The sequence below is a fragment of the Anas acuta genome, chromosome 3 (assembly GCF_963932015.1).
Source record: "Anas acuta chromosome 3, bAnaAcu1.1, whole genome shotgun sequence".
Taxonomy (NCBI): domain Eukaryota; kingdom Metazoa; phylum Chordata; class Aves; order Anseriformes; family Anatidae; genus Anas; species Anas acuta.
This window is the reverse complement of record NC_088981.1, coordinates 90435264-90453977: the sequence shown is the minus strand read 5'-3', so window position 1 is coordinate 90453977 and position 18714 is coordinate 90435264. Positions and strand designations below refer to the sequence as shown.

Sequence of the window (18714 nt, the reverse complement as noted above, 5' to 3'; positions counted from 1 at the left end):
AGAGGGTTTTTATTACTTTGGAGGCAAAACAACTCTGCAATATTCTTGTAGGTCTCATCCATTTCTCTACTTCTCCATTCCTCTTTACTGTTCTAGTTTCTATTCTGTATTCCTCTATTACATCTCCATTTAAGAGAATCACCAGTTCAGCCTCTCTTACATTAAGAGAAGAGATCTATTACATTATGTTAGCTCCTTTGAAGAAACTACTTACCTTACTCAACCCTTTTTTATACTAATTAGCAATAACTAGAAAATAGTGTAATGAAGTCCAACACATGCACACACTGTAACATTCAGCTTGTGGAGGCTTCTCCCTATGTTCACCAACAGTTGTCCTACAAGTACATGCTACGCACATACAAAGAGATCTGAGGAGGCAATCCTCCTCTCTGGCCTACCTATGGTTAGATGGTTAAGAACCAGTCATTAGCCAGTGGAGTATGGACTCACTAATGAAATGCAGATCTCTCAAAATCAGCTGAACAGCTCTGTAGATTTCACTCAATATTCACATTTCTGTTGACTGTAAGTACACAGACAACTAGCTTTCACAAAGACACCTCAAGTTAGGCAAGCTGAATCCTACCGTTCTTCCCAACTCCAAATCACACATAATTAATAGCTGTCAAGTCTCATGTCTTCTGTGCAATCTGGCAAGTCCTAGTGAATAATTGCTTATCTGCTTGGACTGTCAGAATACTGCTCTGTGTCTCCACATGAAAATCAGCTGCGGTGTCTCTGTATACAAAATCAGTTGTTTTTCCTGATTTCCCTATTTTTTTCTGTCTTTTATGAAAACAGAGAAAAAAGATTAGAAAAGTCAGACAAAAGAAAGCAATTCTAGGATGTAGTCCTCACTCCCACCCATCTGTTCTAACTGAATAATCCATTTCTTTTCCCAGATAGTCTGATCACAACCTTTTACCAGATAAAAGCAAGAGCACCTACACACTGCATATCCTACTGTGTAAGGACACAAAACACTTTTTCTTACCCTTTCTGACAGCATGAGACAGCATTATGACCATGCATTAGCTAAGCATGGAAGAAACACGATTGCCAATGACTGTCACTACCACAAAGCAGCCAAAATAAATTAGAAAGGATGTGTATCAATAATAGTCTAGTATTAGCCATCTGTTTACCTCTGTTGGTAGATTTTTCTCTTTCTTGCATGAATTCTGTGCAACAAAAAATAACGACAACTATAATAGAAATGGAAGTTCCTACATCCATACTACACATTTCATATGCAAAGGTTAGAGGTTGTAAGTTATAAAGTGTTTATTTTTTTCATGAGGTGTTAGACAATCTGAGAAAGCCTTGAAGTGCATTTCCTTGTGAACTATATTTCAAACATATGTAAAGGATAAAAAAAATCCAAGAGGAAAAATACCCTATTATCTCTAAGGAAATATATATAAAAACACAAACATATGGGCTATTTTAATCAGCTTACTTGCTAATCGCACCTGGCTGCCTGATGCCCACTCATCCGCTCTCTCATTCCCACTCCTAAATGGGACAGGTAGAGAAAATAACATGAAAAACATCATGGGTTGAAGATAAAGACAAGGAGATCACTTATCAATTACTATCATGAGCAAAACTAACTCAGCTGGGAGAAAATATTTAACTTGCTGCCAATTAGAGTAAGATGGTGAGGAAAAAAAAACAAAACAACCGAGTAGCACGCAGGAAATGAGGCGGGGTATGTTTCCCTCAGGGCTTGTCCACCTTCTGTGATGTGGGGTCCTCCACAGGACTGCAGTGTGGGTATCTGCTTCAGAGTGGTCCCCTCCATGGGCTTTAGGGAAATAACTGTTCCATCGTAACCCTCTCCATAGGCTGCTCTACTCTGGCACCTGGAGCACCTGGAGCACCTCCTCCTCTTTCTATAATCTTGGTGTTCTCAGGATCATTTCTCTTTTTTTTTTTTTTCATCACTCTCTCTGCTGCACTGCTACTTTTACACTTTTAAATTGTATTTCTACAGATGTGTCACCAGCTTGGCTGATGGGCTCATATGTGTCCTGCGGTGGATCCACTGGAGCTGGCTAGAACCATCTGTGTCATTCACAGGGCAGCAGCCCCTGGCTTCTGCCACAGACACCACATCTGCAGCCCCCCCAAAACCAAAAGTAAAACCTTGCTACCTACACTCAATAGAGTTGCATATACCGTAATACAAAGATATACATCAGGAGAAGAAAATAGAATTTACATATTTATTCCTTATTGTTCTTTTTCAAACAAAGAAACACCATTTCAAACATAGAAACACCATTCTAGCATCATTATCTAGATGTGTACACCCCTACAGAGTCAGAAAGCCTTGTTGATCTCTGTAAGACTTGGATAGGCATGATATATGTCTGAGCAGGATGAATGCAGTATTAGAGCCTTTAAAAATATGACACCTGCAGCACAGTCTAATCTGGGAAGCACAGTGCATGCAAATAGAATGAAGCCATCACTCTGACAGACTTATCTGTCAAATGTATATGTATATTGTTTCTTCCTCTGAATTTCTAATCTATACATTTTCAAACATCTCAGTATGAAATGTGGATATCTTTTGAATATGATTTTATGCAGTTGTCTACAGGTCATTTAATGTCTTATTCTCTCAAAATGGAGGAAAGCTTAAATTATGGATGTTGCCAGAGAAAATATTACCCAAGAGTATGCTGTATTAGCATTGGCAAGAACTGATAATCATATAGATCTGCAATATCATTATCACAATGCACACTCTGCTGAACTGAATTACTTATTTTTTCGTTCTATAATGGAAGTTGGAAGATAGCATTCCAGCTACACTTACTCCTGGTGTGACACTGCCATGCATTTTCAACAGGAAAGTTATAGACCACACTTCCTTCATGTAATATAGGGCATTTTAGTTGTCTGATACTTTTTAGCTGTATTTAACATGAATGGTCCCTACATGGATAAATAAGCTAAAAAAAAAAATGTTTAGATGACATTTTCGGATATATTTTTAGCAATTCAGAAGCACAATTTTAAACGTCAGATAGCCCAAAAGGGAGGCAGTCCTCAAGACAGACTTTCTTGCAAGAAGAAATACATTCAAAATGTCCAGATACCATAATTAAACTCCGTTTGGCACAAAACCTGAAAAAGTCCGAATTAATGTAATACTTCCTCCAAACTACAGCCAACTTTCTAAGTGCTGTTCATTGTTACACCAGATGCAAAGATCTTCTACAAACTTGTTTGCTGACCACTGGAATCTTCATGGCACAGACATGAATATACACTTACCTTCCTCATGATAACTCAAATACATTCTTTCCCTTAACATGAGGAAACAGGTAATGTATTTTATATGCCATTGTTTTATATCATGGAATTCTATAATTATATGGAACTTGAAATCCTAAACATAAGTCATGCCAACTTTCAGTATAGAAAATTGCATCTTGGGCTTTAATATTTAACTATACAGTTAAGCTACAGCACATGGGCTTAGCAATGTAAGATAGTTTTATATTACCATACCAAACTGAAAGTATAAATTATTTTCAGAGAATGCTGGCTTAGTTTGCTGTGGCTTTTCAGATTTATTACTCACAGTTTAAAGTTCTTTAGACATTTTCTCAATTTTCTTTTAAATGCAGTTTCATTTGAGTAACAATAATGAGCTTTTCAGAATGGATTTGAAACAACTGAATTTGTCATGGATTTTCAATATACTGACACATTCAGAAGTTATATTATAAAAGTGAGTTTCAAGTGGCATATTACCCTTTCCCCTATAATTAAAGTAAGATTTGATGACTTACATTAATATTTATCTCACATCTTGTGCTGGTCCATCCTGCTTCACAGGAGCATTGATATCCATCAATGAGATCTATACATCTGAAATACAAAACAGTATTATTCAGATGAAGCTATCTAATTATAGGTTCAGCATTTACCGTACCATTCTATACATTTTGAATTAGCGGTCTGATGCAAACTTCTGAAATCCATGGAATTTTTCATTAGTTTTCCTAGTTACAGTTTCAGATGTGCCTATTATTGGTGCTAAGGGGTGTGCCTATTATTGGTACATATTATGAGAATCATATTAGAAGACCCCTTCCGATTTCAACCTGTTGGATGTAATAGATAAAGATTTGCTTTTAAGTATATTAAAGTCTAATTAATCCACATTTACTGAAAACCAGTTTATGATAATGAACACAAGTGAAAGAGGGACTAAGACAATTTTACAGTGTATTACATTAGCTTTAACAGGCAACATCTGTCATCTTTTAAGTGTGATTGTACTCTTATTTTATGGAAGAAAATAATTTAAAAAGTATTTATCACCCTTCTTATGTCATTAAATCTTAAATATTGCTATTTAAGTACATTATCTTGGAGATAATAATAATTAAATAAAAATAGCCACCTTCCATGAAGACAAGGATCTGGCAAGCATTCATTAACATTTATCTCGCAGTTTGTTCCAATGAAACCTCTCCTACAGTGACATGTATAGGAACCGATGTCATCGATGCAACTTCCATTGTTTAGGCAAGGAACAGAAATACATTCATCTATATTTGCTTCACATCTATCACCTGTGTAAAAAACATAACAGTTACGACTAAGCTCTGAATTCTAAACTCAAAGCAACTAACAGTTTATCTATTCATACGGTATATTCCAGATAAACTGTTTTTATTCACATACATTGTTTCATACATTGTTTTATTCACATTCATTATATTCATCAAGAAAGAGTATCACACTGGAATTAATTATAGGTGCAAATGCCAGAAACAGTGGTTATAATGTAACACGTTACTTCAATAACGTCTGTAATTGTGGCAAGGCAAGAAGGCTGTGAGGGTCAACTTGCAAGCAGAATAATTAAGTGGAGAAACAAAGTTCAAGAGGATTTTTTTTGTACACAGTTATTAGAAAGATGAATAGCACAGGTTTCCCATAAGAGAAATGCAGAATTAAAATGATATATGTCTTGGTAGCGATCTAACTATAGTATTTATTTTCTCAAACTGTAATTAGAATTCAAGGGCTTTTGGTAAACAATGTTAGACATAAAATTATTTGAAACCTTTATGATGATATCCATTATGGAAGATATGGCGGTATGTTTTTCTGCTTGTTTTCCTGCAAATTAGTGCCACCCAACTTCCATCCGAACCTCTCAAAGTACTTTACGAAGTACTAATTGACAATCAACACATCTCTAGGGATATGTAACCTTGTGTTAGCAAGATCACTATCCTGATTTTTAGGGTGTGTGGGTCAGGTGTACTGTGTGGGAGAGAAGAAGAATGCTTAATGCAAAAAGTCATCTGCCAGAGCACATGAGTCCTGAAGCCAGAAGTTAAATCAATTCCTCTGGCTCTCCATTTCACAAAACACCTGTATTTACTTAAGTACCTCAGTCTCTACTCAAAAGAGCAACTGCTACTTCATAGTGAATGAAAAGCTCCTATAGCCTTTTCTCATTACTGTGCACCCCAACTGCTGGCAGTTTTTTTTTTTTTTTTAAAAGAAAATAATCTATAGCAAGGAAGAAGCAGAGATGCACTAACCTTTTTGTGGTCTATGTGTGAGTATTTAGCAAAAGATCAAAAACAGGAGTTCACAGTACATCTGTTCACACAGCTACAAATAGTGTCTTTAAGATCATGGGAAATGTTTTTGCTTAGTAAAGATTTTAGAGTAATATTCATGTTAATATGAATGTTAGCTATTTACAAGTATTGTACATATTTGAGTTAACAGTTTTTTTCACAATATACACTCGGCTTCTTAAAACAAAAGGAATGAAGTAACATCCCAGGATATATTTAAAAGTCTGCAGCCACAGCCCCAGGAGCCTTAGAGCACTGCTATCGTGCAGTAGTAGAAAGTACCGAAGAAACTGGACTTGGCAGGTATCCTCAGGTAAATGATCACTCTGAGAGAGGCTGCGGCACATTTCTGTGTTTGAGCAGATCTTGGTGCAGTGGTACTTGCAATATGCTATGCTCTGTGCTGGTACAAATTAGAGGGCAATTCTCTGACATGTTCATCCTCCACCGCATGCAAGCATTCAGCAAAAAGCAGCTCTGGATACTCTTGCTCATTTCCAGTGTCAGATTCTCTGGCCAGTAGTATCTTACTTGAATTTAATACATATAACAACTTAAAACTCTCAAAAAAATGGTGTTTTGTGAATACACTTCCAAAATCTAAATTCAAGAACAGAGAAGACTAGTTCATGTATTCTACTACAGAAGATTTAAAATACCAGACATTTTTCCCTGTAAGTTGGCATTAGGAAAGACAATTCTTAATCTGCTTTTAACAAGCAATGCTTGGAAAGCACTGGCAGGAAGGATGGTAGTACTACACAATAATATACCATGACTTTACTTCATTTGCTGAATTTACTGAATTTAAATATTTTTGGTAAATAAGCAATTCCAATTTTTGCTCTCATAACCAGCAGCATTGTCATTTTATCATGTTCATATTCCCAATCTTTTCAAAGCTGCTGATAAGAAATGGTATTAGCTTCCTAAGGAAAAAGAAAAAAGAAAAAAAAAAAAGTCTGTTCTCCTATGAAATCTTATTGAATTTTTAATATACAAAATCAGAGGGAGGACTTTATAATGAAGTGGGTAGTATTTAAGTGTACAGACCACTACTATTTTTTGCACTACACGCTCTTACAAAAACAATAGCAGTTATCTTTGGAAACTCATTTTAATAATAATCATGGTACTGAGTAGGTCCAAATCTGTATTTCACGGGTTAAAGTTCTCAGTTCAAATTTACTAATTTGGTTTTGATAATGAGATTTGTGAAAGCATTAATCATAGCAGACATTAGATTTGGTGTTCTTAGGAACTTTAAGGCAGACATTTCTGATCTTAAAAAAACAACAACAACCAAAAAAAAAAAAACAGCATCCTAGAATAGTTCTGTTCAATAGCTGTTTATTACTCAAATAATAATTTATTACTCAAAATAGTTTGCTTCATAAATAACCTAAGGTCATTCATTCATACTGCTGACATTTACTGTTGCTATCTTCTATCCTCTCCTTAGGGGTAACATATTCACTGAAGGAAAATAAACCTGACATCAAATAGTTTAAAAAAATAATATTTTGCTAATAAGATACTTCAATATTAGTTCAGAAATATACCAGTAGCAGATTTCTAAATCACCTAGGTACATTTGATTTGCCTATTATCAACCTGTTAGAAAGCTGGTTGAGATAGATGGTTGAAACCTTTCATTTGAAGTTGACACATTGATAGACTGATTCTGAAAGACAGATAAAGGGTTAAAGGTTCATCCTTCATAATACTTCCATATTCAGATGTGCTTCCATTACAGCATAATCTATTCAAAAAGAAAAAAAGTTATAGCTCCTTTAGATGATTAACATCTTGAAATTGAATAGATTCTGTTACATTATTCTGCTCCTGATCTACCTTTATTTATGCTACATTGATCTACTACCACAATGCCATTGAATTAATTTTTGCTTGAACAGCTCAATGAATGCAATGGCAATGTACTGAAAATCCATTACTTGATTGTGAGAAAAAAAGACCCAGTGCATAATTTAATGTGTTAATAAATGATTAGAAAAATTATGTTTCAAAAGACAAGATGTACTGGGAAAAAAACATACTTTTAATCTTCCTTTCATTCCTATAACTTGCAGTTACAACCTTAGATAGTTTTGAAAACAGGAATCATTGCACTGTTCCTTTTATTTTAAACTATTTGCATACTCAGAATTACCAAACTGTGAAGAAATATTCAACATGTATATTATATGAAGAGATTTTCCTTTCCTGTATCATATTTGAAAGTTCATCCTAGATGTAACTTAATATATTTATTAGAAATAATAATGAAAGAGAACATGCCAGTACGAGGCCACAGAATGGCAATCAAATCTGCAACTCTTAGAAGCATTCATTAGGTTAATTCCATTATACTGCACCAACAGTTGTTTGGTTGAATATGAGACAATGAAAAATTGTGATCAAACTGCCAAATTAGAACTAGCCATAGTTATTAACACCAAGAAATGTTTCTCTGTTATATGGTCTTTTGTCTTTTGGAAAAGCTTGCAGACCTACTCTCAGGCAATCAAGTAAAATATTCATAATGAATTAATGAAAAGAAACAACTCAAGAGTAACTACATAAATTGAAGAAAATAACTATATTATTCTAGACAAGTTGTTTATGCACAATGAAAAACTTATATAATTATTTTTTTCCTATATACACAATTTTGTTGAAAGTACAGCTGACATAATTTATCAACCCACTCCTAAACTTCTATGGGACAGAGAAGGAAAGAGCAGAATTCAGATACTACGTTGTTAGGGAAGTCAGTCTAACACATCCCCACTAATGTTAACTAATTAAAAATTAAGAAGATAGTTTAAGGTGTCTATATTCCTTTTATAATGCATAAAGAGAAAAAACATTGTCAACGGTGACCTGTATCATCTGTCTCAGACAGCACTTACCTTGAATTACCTAGAGGTGGCAATGAGTGCACAATGAAACCAAATGGGAGAGTTGGACTAGCTGTTTAGTTTTTAGAGAACTAAAATTCTAGGAAATTAAGCCTGCTCCTATTCTCAGCTGTAAGCATCATTATGCATGCAGTGCAGCTTGCTCCACATTTTGCACATTTTCTTTTTTTGTGTGTGTGTTTGTTGTGTATAGGGGTTTTTGGAATATCAGGATGAGCCCTTACATAATATTTCATTAAACGAAGCTTTGTTTCTCAGTCTCAGTTCTCCCACACCTTTGAGTACACAGCACAAACTTCACAGTCATCTTCCTTCGTGTCTGCCCCAATACTGTGATACACTGTACAGCGCCTTTCAGGCTGACCTCTCCTTAAGACAATGCTAGGCTGCAAGTGGTCTGTAGGGGTATCTCAAGTACAGGCATCAAAATTCCTGAAGTATACATGAACCAATGTTCAGGCTCGGAATATGTGAGGCATGGGTTGTTCAAGCTCATTACTTTCAACTTTGTTGTTGTTGTTTTAGATTCTTTGGAATCCAACAACATAATCACTGCATTTTCTTAATGACTCTTTCTACTCTACAGAGAAATAATTGCATTTGAAATGTCTATTAATAGAAAAAGGAGAAATATTTTGAAGGGCTGAGTTGGACTGTACATAATTTTTATTTTTTTTTAAAGTGCTTTATCCAGACAAATTCACATAAAAAATAAAATAAAATAAAATAAAATAAAATAAAATAAAATAAAATAAAATAAAATAAAATAAAATAAAATAACAGGTAAAAATCAGTGATTAAGTGCCACTGATGAAAATCTGGTTATCAGACAAAAACGATAAAAAATGCCTATTACTCTCCAATGAATTTTTTCACTGTGGGAAAAAAATACAAGGGAAGCTACAGAACTCTAACTTTGTTCTTAAGTTTTTTTTAAAAAAACAGGTATCATGAGATGTAATTAAGATTAGAGTATGCCAAGAAATCTGATGGAAGGAACAAAAATGCCTTCTACTGCTATCTCCATATTCTGCCCTTACTAGGAAAGCTTTAGCATTATTAATAGGCAAAATGGATTTTATATTCTTCCTAGTGCTGATGTTTTACACATGGAGTACAAGTCCATTTTGTGTTTTCCATCCTGAAAGGAATTTGAGAGATTTGTTGTGAATACAGACTATAATCATTACAGTGATTACTAGTACAACAGGATTAAAGGTGAAAATGAGTATTTCTCACATAGGAAAGATAATTAAATAAACATTAAAGAAAGTTATTTTGAAGAATTAGTTCTAACAAAGAGAACAATTCATAAATAGTAGGAGCTAGTTCAAATGTTCCTGCTAAAGTGCACTCATAGAAAATATATTTGATAGTTTTTATAAAACATAATTTATATTCACAAGCTAAAATTTCTCTCGAGTTCAGCACCTATATGCTAACATTGTCTGAACAAATTAGGCCAAATATGTCCCTGGCATTAATCCCTTAGCTTCACTAGAGGAATCCCTTCCATTCCGAATAGACATTATCATGCAGCTATTTCCAAGAGCAATATGTACTAAATTTGTGAAATGTCACTTTGTAGACACAGAAAGGTTAGTAATCATTCATAACTTACACAGTCTGTCGTCCTCTTTCAATGTTGACTGTCATTTAATTTGAAACCTGCCTTCTTTTCAATTCTTGTTGGAAGTATGAAAACTTTAGTAAAAATCTTCTTGCTGTAGTATAAACATCCAAATATTCTGCGAAGTTGGTGTGAGAGACAGGCTACAATACCACAGAACTAATATTTGACTTACAACATTGCCTGCAAGTTCTGCTTCTTAGCTATGATTCTGCCAGGTGTGTTCAGGCACACTGGGATGAAGCTCTTGGAGCTCTGCTTTACAGATTGTACTACAATGCCTCCACTCACACACAAAAAGGGAAAATTACCCCATACATGCCACATTTGGGTGATTTTTGATACTAATGGTAACCTAGGGACTCCCCAAGGTGTCAGTGTGCTGCAGATGGCAAGGAAATGGCATAGATGTCACAACACAAGAGTATGGAGCAGTAACAGTAACACTACAAAAGGGAGACAGCCCTTCTCCTCCTGCTCCTTCACATTCATCAAGGATCAAAGACTGTCTGATATCTTAATAAAGAAAACTCAACAACCTTATTCCAATGCTTTTTGTATCTTCAACACCTTTTGCTAACTGGAGATGCCTCTCCCTTTCATGTTTCTTGCACCTTGCTTGCAGCATTCCTTATCTACATCCTAATGAAGAGATTATCACATCTTCCATCTACACTTTCAGGTTTTCAGCTATAAACCCAAGTAAGAAAATACCCTTTTCTGTCTTCAAGGATTTTCCCACCAACTTCTCAACCAAATTAGAATCTTTCCATCTTCTGATCACTGGGTATTTAGTCTCAGCCCTCTGATTAAAAATAAATAAATAAATAATTTTTGCATTCCTTATCCCAGAAACACATTCCCCCAATATCCAATTGATTTTTTACGAACTGCAGTGTACTCAACTGAAAAATCAGACACTAGACTAGATCCTGTAAGCATTTCAGGATAGTAAAGCTGAAGTGACTGTGATCTTCTAAGTACTTCTTTGAAAACTGTCCTAGCTGAAGAACTTGAGCTTTTCAAGACCATCTGCCTTTCAACAGAATAGGGCTGCAAGCTGACATTGTGAACATAATGGACCATCAATAAACACCACTGACTTACATGCAATCTCTGTCAAGCAGAAGCATTTCCCAAGCCCACATCCTAGTACTAACAGCCTTAATGCTTTTCTGTGTATTTTTGCATTTTGACTATAACTTATGACTGATGTGCTCATGCCCTGAAAATCCAAGTTTTGTAGTCTATGCAAGTTTCTATTTCACTTAAAACCATTCGGCTTTTTGGCTTCATTACTTTAAGATGCTTTTTTAGTTCCTTTATACAGCATGAACATAAATTTGCAAAGGTTCAATTTCTTAGACAGTAAAGAACATTTTTAGAAAAAAATCCTGTGATCATCTCCAGATTCTCTGTCCTGGTAACTAACCTTGACATTTTCATAACCTTTTGTACTCAGATGTTGTGGCTGTGTGTTACATTTCTGAGAGTAAAAATATTTTCATTTTTGAAACAATAGCATATATCCTGGTTTGTTTTCTTCATATTAGATATGTAAGAAGACATATAAAAGAATATACAAATACACCCCAAAATTTATATACTAAAAATATTTGATTTTGGGGGCTACAAACTGAGGAAGATGCTAACTTATAGACCTGTTCAGTTCTTTTTTTTTTTTATGAGATGGTAACGAGATTTGAGTGCTGTTTCAGGAGATCAAAAATTTAGGTTTTTGCTGTTTCAAGAGATCAAAAATTTAGGTTATTGATTTATAGTAAATGGCTGTGTTTTAGTGCAGAGAAGAGGAAGAAAAACAAAATCTTGTACATAAATAAAGCCAAAAACGTACTACTAGGAAAAGAAAAACAAATGCATGCGAAGAAACAATTGGCTGCTGAGGGCACACCTGAAAACTGAATGGGATGGTAAACTAGCACACTATACTAATTTACATATGATGTTGAAAAAGATGTAAAGAAACAGCTCTTCACCGAGAGGGTGGCTGTGCCCTGGAACAGGCTCCCCAGTGAGTGGGTCACAGCACTGAGCCTTCTGGAATTCAAAAAGCATTTGGACAATGTGCTCAGTTTGATTTTTGGGTGGTCCTGTGTGGAGACATGATGATGATCCGTGTGGGCCCCTTCCAACTCAGGAAATTCTATGATTCTACAGTCAAGAACAACTGTGTTTTGCTTTTTTTTTTTTTTTTTTCCTTTTTTTTTCCTTCAGTTGTGGATTCCAACCCAATACCCCCCTTTTTTTTTTCTTTCTTATCCACCTGTCTTTATCTCAACTTACAAGTTTCGCAAGTTTTGCCCTTCTGATTCTCTTCCCCTCATCCAGCTGGGGATGAAGAAGTAAATGAGTGGCTGTGTGGTGCTTAGCTTCCTACTGGGGTTAAACCACAACAAACTGTAAACAATTATAAATCATCAACAGAAGTTGTGAAAGGACATTAGAATATAGTACTTAACATTGGTAGTTATTCCAGCTTTCAAGATCTTATTCTGGACAGAGATAGGAAACATATTCAAATATCTTCTCCTTCTTGACCATGATCAAGAATTATCAGTGTTCATTCTTAGCTTTTTGCAGAAGGGAAAAAAATAACAAAAAAACAAGAAAGTAATAGAGAGAAAAAAGATACATCAGCTGAGTTATCTGAGATCAAAAGCAATGTGAAGACAAACTGGTATAGGGAAATTTATATTTTATAGCATTAAATAATTAAAGCAAGAACAAGCTGGGATGAGTACTAGGTGGAAAATTCAGATATTTTACCAATTATAGGAAGATGCTGAAGATAGATTTTGAAACAGTATGATCTGATGTTAAAGCACCTATAATTTCTACCAGCTATAATTTTATTCCCACTGCTTTTTAAATAGTTGCTGTAATAAATACATTTACTAAATACACATGTAAGTACAAAACCACATTGCAAAATAAATGCTTTAGTCTCCTTGGAAGACATTTTCCAGCAGAAAGTCTTCCATCTCCAATCCAACAAATTAACTTTTGATACCATATACACCAATCATCATATTCTAAAACCACTATCTAACAAATCTAAAACACATTTCATCTTAAAATTAGTAGCTGACAGCGAAGAACTAATGCTCATTGTGTCACAGGGACATTAATTTTGTGAACGGCACAATGTGTTTTCAACATCATTTTTGTATTGCCTCATCCACCCCATTTTGAGTAAATAAACTGTAACAAACATTTTCTATGTTTGCTGCAAGAAAAACTAGCACTGATAAGGCTGCTGAGCCTGATTTTGTTGATGTCATCTTAAGGAAGATTTAGTATAGCTTAGTGACTAATACCAGAGATTTAGATTTTCTATTTCTGTTGTATTTTGTTGTGTTAGTAATAGATTTATTTCAGGGATTTGTTAATAGATTTATTTCAGGGAATTATTTCACCTTCCTTACATTGAGTGAAGTTAAATTGCTGCTGACTGCAGAAAATTTGCATGGTTGCAAACTATTTCTATTTTAGACAAATTTGATATCCATTAAGGGTGGAAAAGTGAAAAGAACTTTACAGGATAATATTAGACAACAGGAAACACCATAATTAATATTAATACAGATTAATTGCTTGGTCTGAAACATTTAAGACATTATTTGTTCTGTTAAATATCAACTTCAGATCTGAGATAATCAGGCATGGTGTTTGAAGACTATATATATACATTTAATTTTAACGTGAATGAACAAAACACATAGATTAAATACAAACTGGCAGCATACACTGCCTGGTTATTTAGCTATCTGAACTCCAGACCAGAGCATCAGAAGCAATCTACCTCAGGCAACTCCTTCTTGGCTTTTTGTACTGCCTAGACAGAGAGACCATCAGGGCAAGCATCTGATCTTAGTGATCTGAACACCTTCTACTTTTCAGCAGAAAAAAAGGAAAAAAAGCCCGACACCTTGCTCCTATCCCCAGCCCCAGGTACACCAAGGGCTGCTGTTCACCAGGCCATGGCTGCTGGTGGTGGTGAGATGGATACCCACAGCTAGAGCCAAAGCAGGGCTTCAGCATCCACTGGGCTCTGGTACAGAGCTTGAACCAGCAAAACCCAGCTCAGGCCATGGCCAGGCTGAGCACCTGCACTGCTGGGCCAGCAGAAAGCTGGGACCTCCTCTGGAAAGGGCAGAAATCATACTTATTGCACTACAAAACAACTAAAAAATAGCTGGACCTAAAGATGCCACAGTTGAGAATTAAGATTCAGTTCATGTATAACAAACAGAAAGGGATAGAGAACAAGATAAATCTGCAGACAGTACAAGTAAAATCTCTTAATTCTTGTCTCAATTGGAAACATTATGGCACATAGAAAACATCATGAGCAAAATGTCACAGTTGTCAATATTGCTAGAGTAGGTCACACTGTAGATGAGCAGGATGCAAATATCAATTCAATATTTATGACATTTTAAAATGATTTTAAGAACATGGGTTTTCGTACCAACAATCCCTTTACTAAAATTAACGAAAAACTTTTAAAACTAAAAGGTAACTAAAAAAAATGTAACCGTAAGACTGAAATTTCTAAGAAGCAAAGTGTCTGTCATTAGAACTAATACAGTTCAATATGGGGAAAAAAATCCATAGTGAACTGTATTAGTGTACTGTATTGCATATATACTGTATCTAGTTGTATATGTATAACTCATATAAACAGACACATACAGTCTTACAGAGAAATGCCCATGTTTGCAGGCACTGTTTACAAGCCATCTTAATTTTAACACTGTAACACAAAATACAGCACAAAATAAAACTAAGTAATCAAAAATTGGAGAGCTTTGCCATCTATGTGGTAAAGGTATCAAAAAAGGACTTTCACTCTGAAACAATAAGAGTATAGTTTGGTGTAAAAGAAATTATATTCACATTTATTTCCTTATCACTCTGTAACATGAATGCCTCCAGAATATACTAATATTACAAATATTATTACAGCTTTTGATTTTCATCTCTACTAGGCTTATTTTATGCAGTCTGTTAATATTCCTATTAAAAACTGAAGTACTTACATGTTTTCAGACTCAGGTGAAAATAAAAGAGCACACATTAAGGCTAAAAACTCAATGTGTCTTTCTCTTCTTGGGACACAAGGAATCACAGTCACTACTACTAACGTAATGTAATATTCACATTACAGTTTAAATGTATCATCAGGAATGAGAACAATGCTGTCCTTGGAGGCTCTCCAGACCTAACAAGACAAAGCCCTGAGCTCCTTGGTCTGACCCCATGGCTAACACTCTTTCAGGAAGAGTTTGGGCTAAAGAGATCACAAGGTCTCTTCCAGCCTGAATTGTTCTTATTCAAGAATGAAACTGCTCCAGTAACCTGACCTGGAAGCTTGGTCAACAGCAAAATGCATGGGATCAAAAGTATGTAATGGGTCATGGAAACAGATGACAATGCAGTGAGAATTTGAGCACAGTTGTATGCTAAATTACTTGTGAAATGCATCAATTTCATTGCAGGCTTATCATTTTCAAACTTACTATGTGATTTAATAATACTACCTGGTCAATTTCAGCTCCCCTCAAAAATCCCAGAAGAAAGTAAATGAAGAAGGTAGGCTACTTTTATTCCTTTTGAGATAGGTGCTAATCATACACTGAGACTCCATGCAAGCAACCAGGAAGTACAGATCCTCGGAAACAATAACAGGAAATAATCTCAAGCACTGTCAAGAAAATGTAATATTTAAAAAATAGGTATGCCTTGAGTAGTGTATTTGGACAATGAAATTTGGTTCATTTAAGTACTGCAGAACACCTTTGTGACATCTTATGTCAAATGAGATTTTTGCAATTCAGAACTGCATTTTAGGGTGACTGAAGGGAAGTAAAACAGATCCAAGTCATGTAATGAGTGAGACCCAGAGAGCTGCTACTTATCTGAATCCTACTGAGATTAAGACAGTTTGCTGGCAAAGACAGCTTTAAAGAACCTAACAGATCCATGAAGCTATCACTGCCATGCTGTTCAGAAACATGAAGAAGCACAACTTCGCAGTAACTGTTCTAACACACAGCACATTGAGTTCTGCTAAGTGAAACACTCAGTAGTCATTGCTTTAGTTATTTATTGCTGTGACTGATTGAAACATCCACAAACTTTTAAATTATGTATTTTTTTTTTATCTAAACTCTTCCCAGTCACGGCATTTTCTGAGTTCCAAGCAAAAAGAAAAAAAACACAACACCATCACAAATCACTATTAAGATACTATTACCTTTGTAACATCTTCTAGAAATATTATAATAATCTAATATAGTAGATTTAGACTTTAAGTACATTTACAACTTATAGAAAGCTCAAAGACATATTGCAGAATCACAGAAGAATAGACACATTGTAATGCATACTGTTCCTCTGTGGTGTCAGCATTAAAGCTGCTTAAAAGTTCCTTTTTTCATAGTATCTGTAGCAGAGCAATTTGTGTGGAAATTGAGATTTCAATCCCCTGGGCCTTGCTAACTCTTACAGAATAGAAACTCCTTTAGCACATTCGCAGTAGTATACTTGAATACATTCAAAGACCCCTGCAAAGTTAGACTTGCTGAGAAGTACAGCAACTTCCCTAGCTAGGAGTAACAGCTGTATTACCGTACAGCTCAATCTCAACAGCTGCATCAGGATTTTTCAAATTTGTTTTGGGTATAATGCAAAGCACTGATTTTGGCTCCAGAAACCCTAGATAATTTAAATTCTCACCTAATAGCCTACCATAACAGATAAGATCTGATCATTTGACCACAAACTCTCAGATATTCTCACTGCATAGGACTAGCCCTTAAATTGTGCATCTCAAGCAGCTCCAACAATTTTCAGGGAAGGAAAATTATCTGCTTCATCTCCTTTATCCTGAAACACTGATCGGATAGATTATATTATTGTAAGATAAATTAAGATATGATTTTCACTTTGTCTAGCTGGGGACATCACTAATCCCACAGATTATACATAGCTTTCTGATAATAAGAACCCCTTAGACATAGACAAGCAAAATTTGGGCTCAGACATGGAACTAAGTTATGAAAGGTCAGGCCTCAGCAAAAGGCTTCATCATTACAGTTAAGCTAATTTAAATGACCTTGCACTCGTTGAGGAATAAGGTTCATGCACGGATATGTACTTGCAAAAGGTACCATGTAACAAGTTATTTCTGTACTAACTAGTAGCATATCAGCAAGTACATTTAAGTATTCTACTTGGCAGCCTCAGCAAAATCCTTAACATTGAGGCAACCAACCTTTCCATGAAATCCACAAGGGAGGAAAGGTACCCAAGGACTTTAGAAGCCTGTAAAATGAGGAAGGAGCACATGTCTAGGTAGTATAATGAAGTAGTGTTATAGTCCCTATGAAATATGTGCAAAGCAGTAGCTCTGGAAGGTCAAAAGCACTTTAGCCATGTTAGTATGGCATTATATCTGGCTTTACTGCCATGCCTCTCAAGAGAATAAATTAGATGGGCTGACACCATGCTGATGCAGTTAATTTTTTTTTACATTCAGTCTAGCTGGGAAATCTTGACCTGTGATGTACATACAGTATGTTCATTTTTGTCAGCTAAATTAATCTAAGCCATCACCTCCCCCTGTTTTCACTAAAGAATTATAAAACTATTTCCAAGTATTTCTAAATCTGCTTGATATGTAGCAATAATGTTTAAGATAAACTGACAGAATACACCCATGGCATATACTGTACTGAATATTTTTTATTGAAAATCTTTTTTTTTTCCTACTTAGTATAAATAATTAATAATTGATACACCAGCTACAGACAGACAATATGGGAGAGAAGGCATGACCATAATCTTACATTATGTGTAAGAATCAGATCCAAGACTTTGTTCTGGTCAATATGGAGTGATGTACGAAAAAACAGTATTTCGTGCAGAGGTGATTCCAAACTCTTTAATAATACTGTATTATTACTTTAATAATACTGCAGTCAGTGGCCTCTACAAAGGTGCAGCAAACATGGATAAAAATCTGAGATAATCAAATTGAGATTTTCTCAAAGTCAATGATTGCTTTAGGCAGTGGGTACAATGAAAAATGGGTCCTATAATGTACGTGACTGCATGAGCACAGTGTCCTTCTTATGAGTATAATGTGGTGCCTTCTACATAGATAGTTTTCATAAATAAAACATTGCTTCTCTTCAGCAGTCAAAAATAAGAAGCAGAGATTGTTCTATTCCTCTTTTACTCGTATGAATTGAGAAAGAAGATGGTTCTGTTTGAAGATCAATAGTAACTAACTATACAGCACATTGATGAAAGTGCCTTAGAATTACTATACAAAATACATAGACAAATTGTACAGTAATGAGCATGAAGAACAAACACTTCACATTTAGATATTTATTGCCAAAAGACAAGGATTTTCTTCCCTAAAGGCAGAGATCTGTAACCCAAAACAATTATATTTTACTAAGCAAGGAGAGTGTACTGTCATCCAAGTTTCTAATCACCAGAT

General features: G+C 35.1%; 1 protein-coding gene across 1 annotated transcript in view; it reads right to left on the bottom strand.

Moving 5' to 3' along the window:
* The window catches only part of EYS (eyes shut homolog), an 830760-nt gene that overhangs the window by 446225 nt on the left and 365821 nt on the right, over positions 1 to 18714 (bottom strand). Inside the window, exons 26-27 of the mRNA XM_068678264.1 lie at positions 4430 to 4601; positions 3813 to 3891 (exon numbers count right to left, since the gene is read on the bottom strand). Coding sequence (XP_068534365.1) covers positions 3813 to 3891; positions 4430 to 4601 — 251 coding nt within the window. The remainder of the gene's footprint in view (positions 1 to 3812; positions 3892 to 4429; positions 4602 to 18714) is intronic.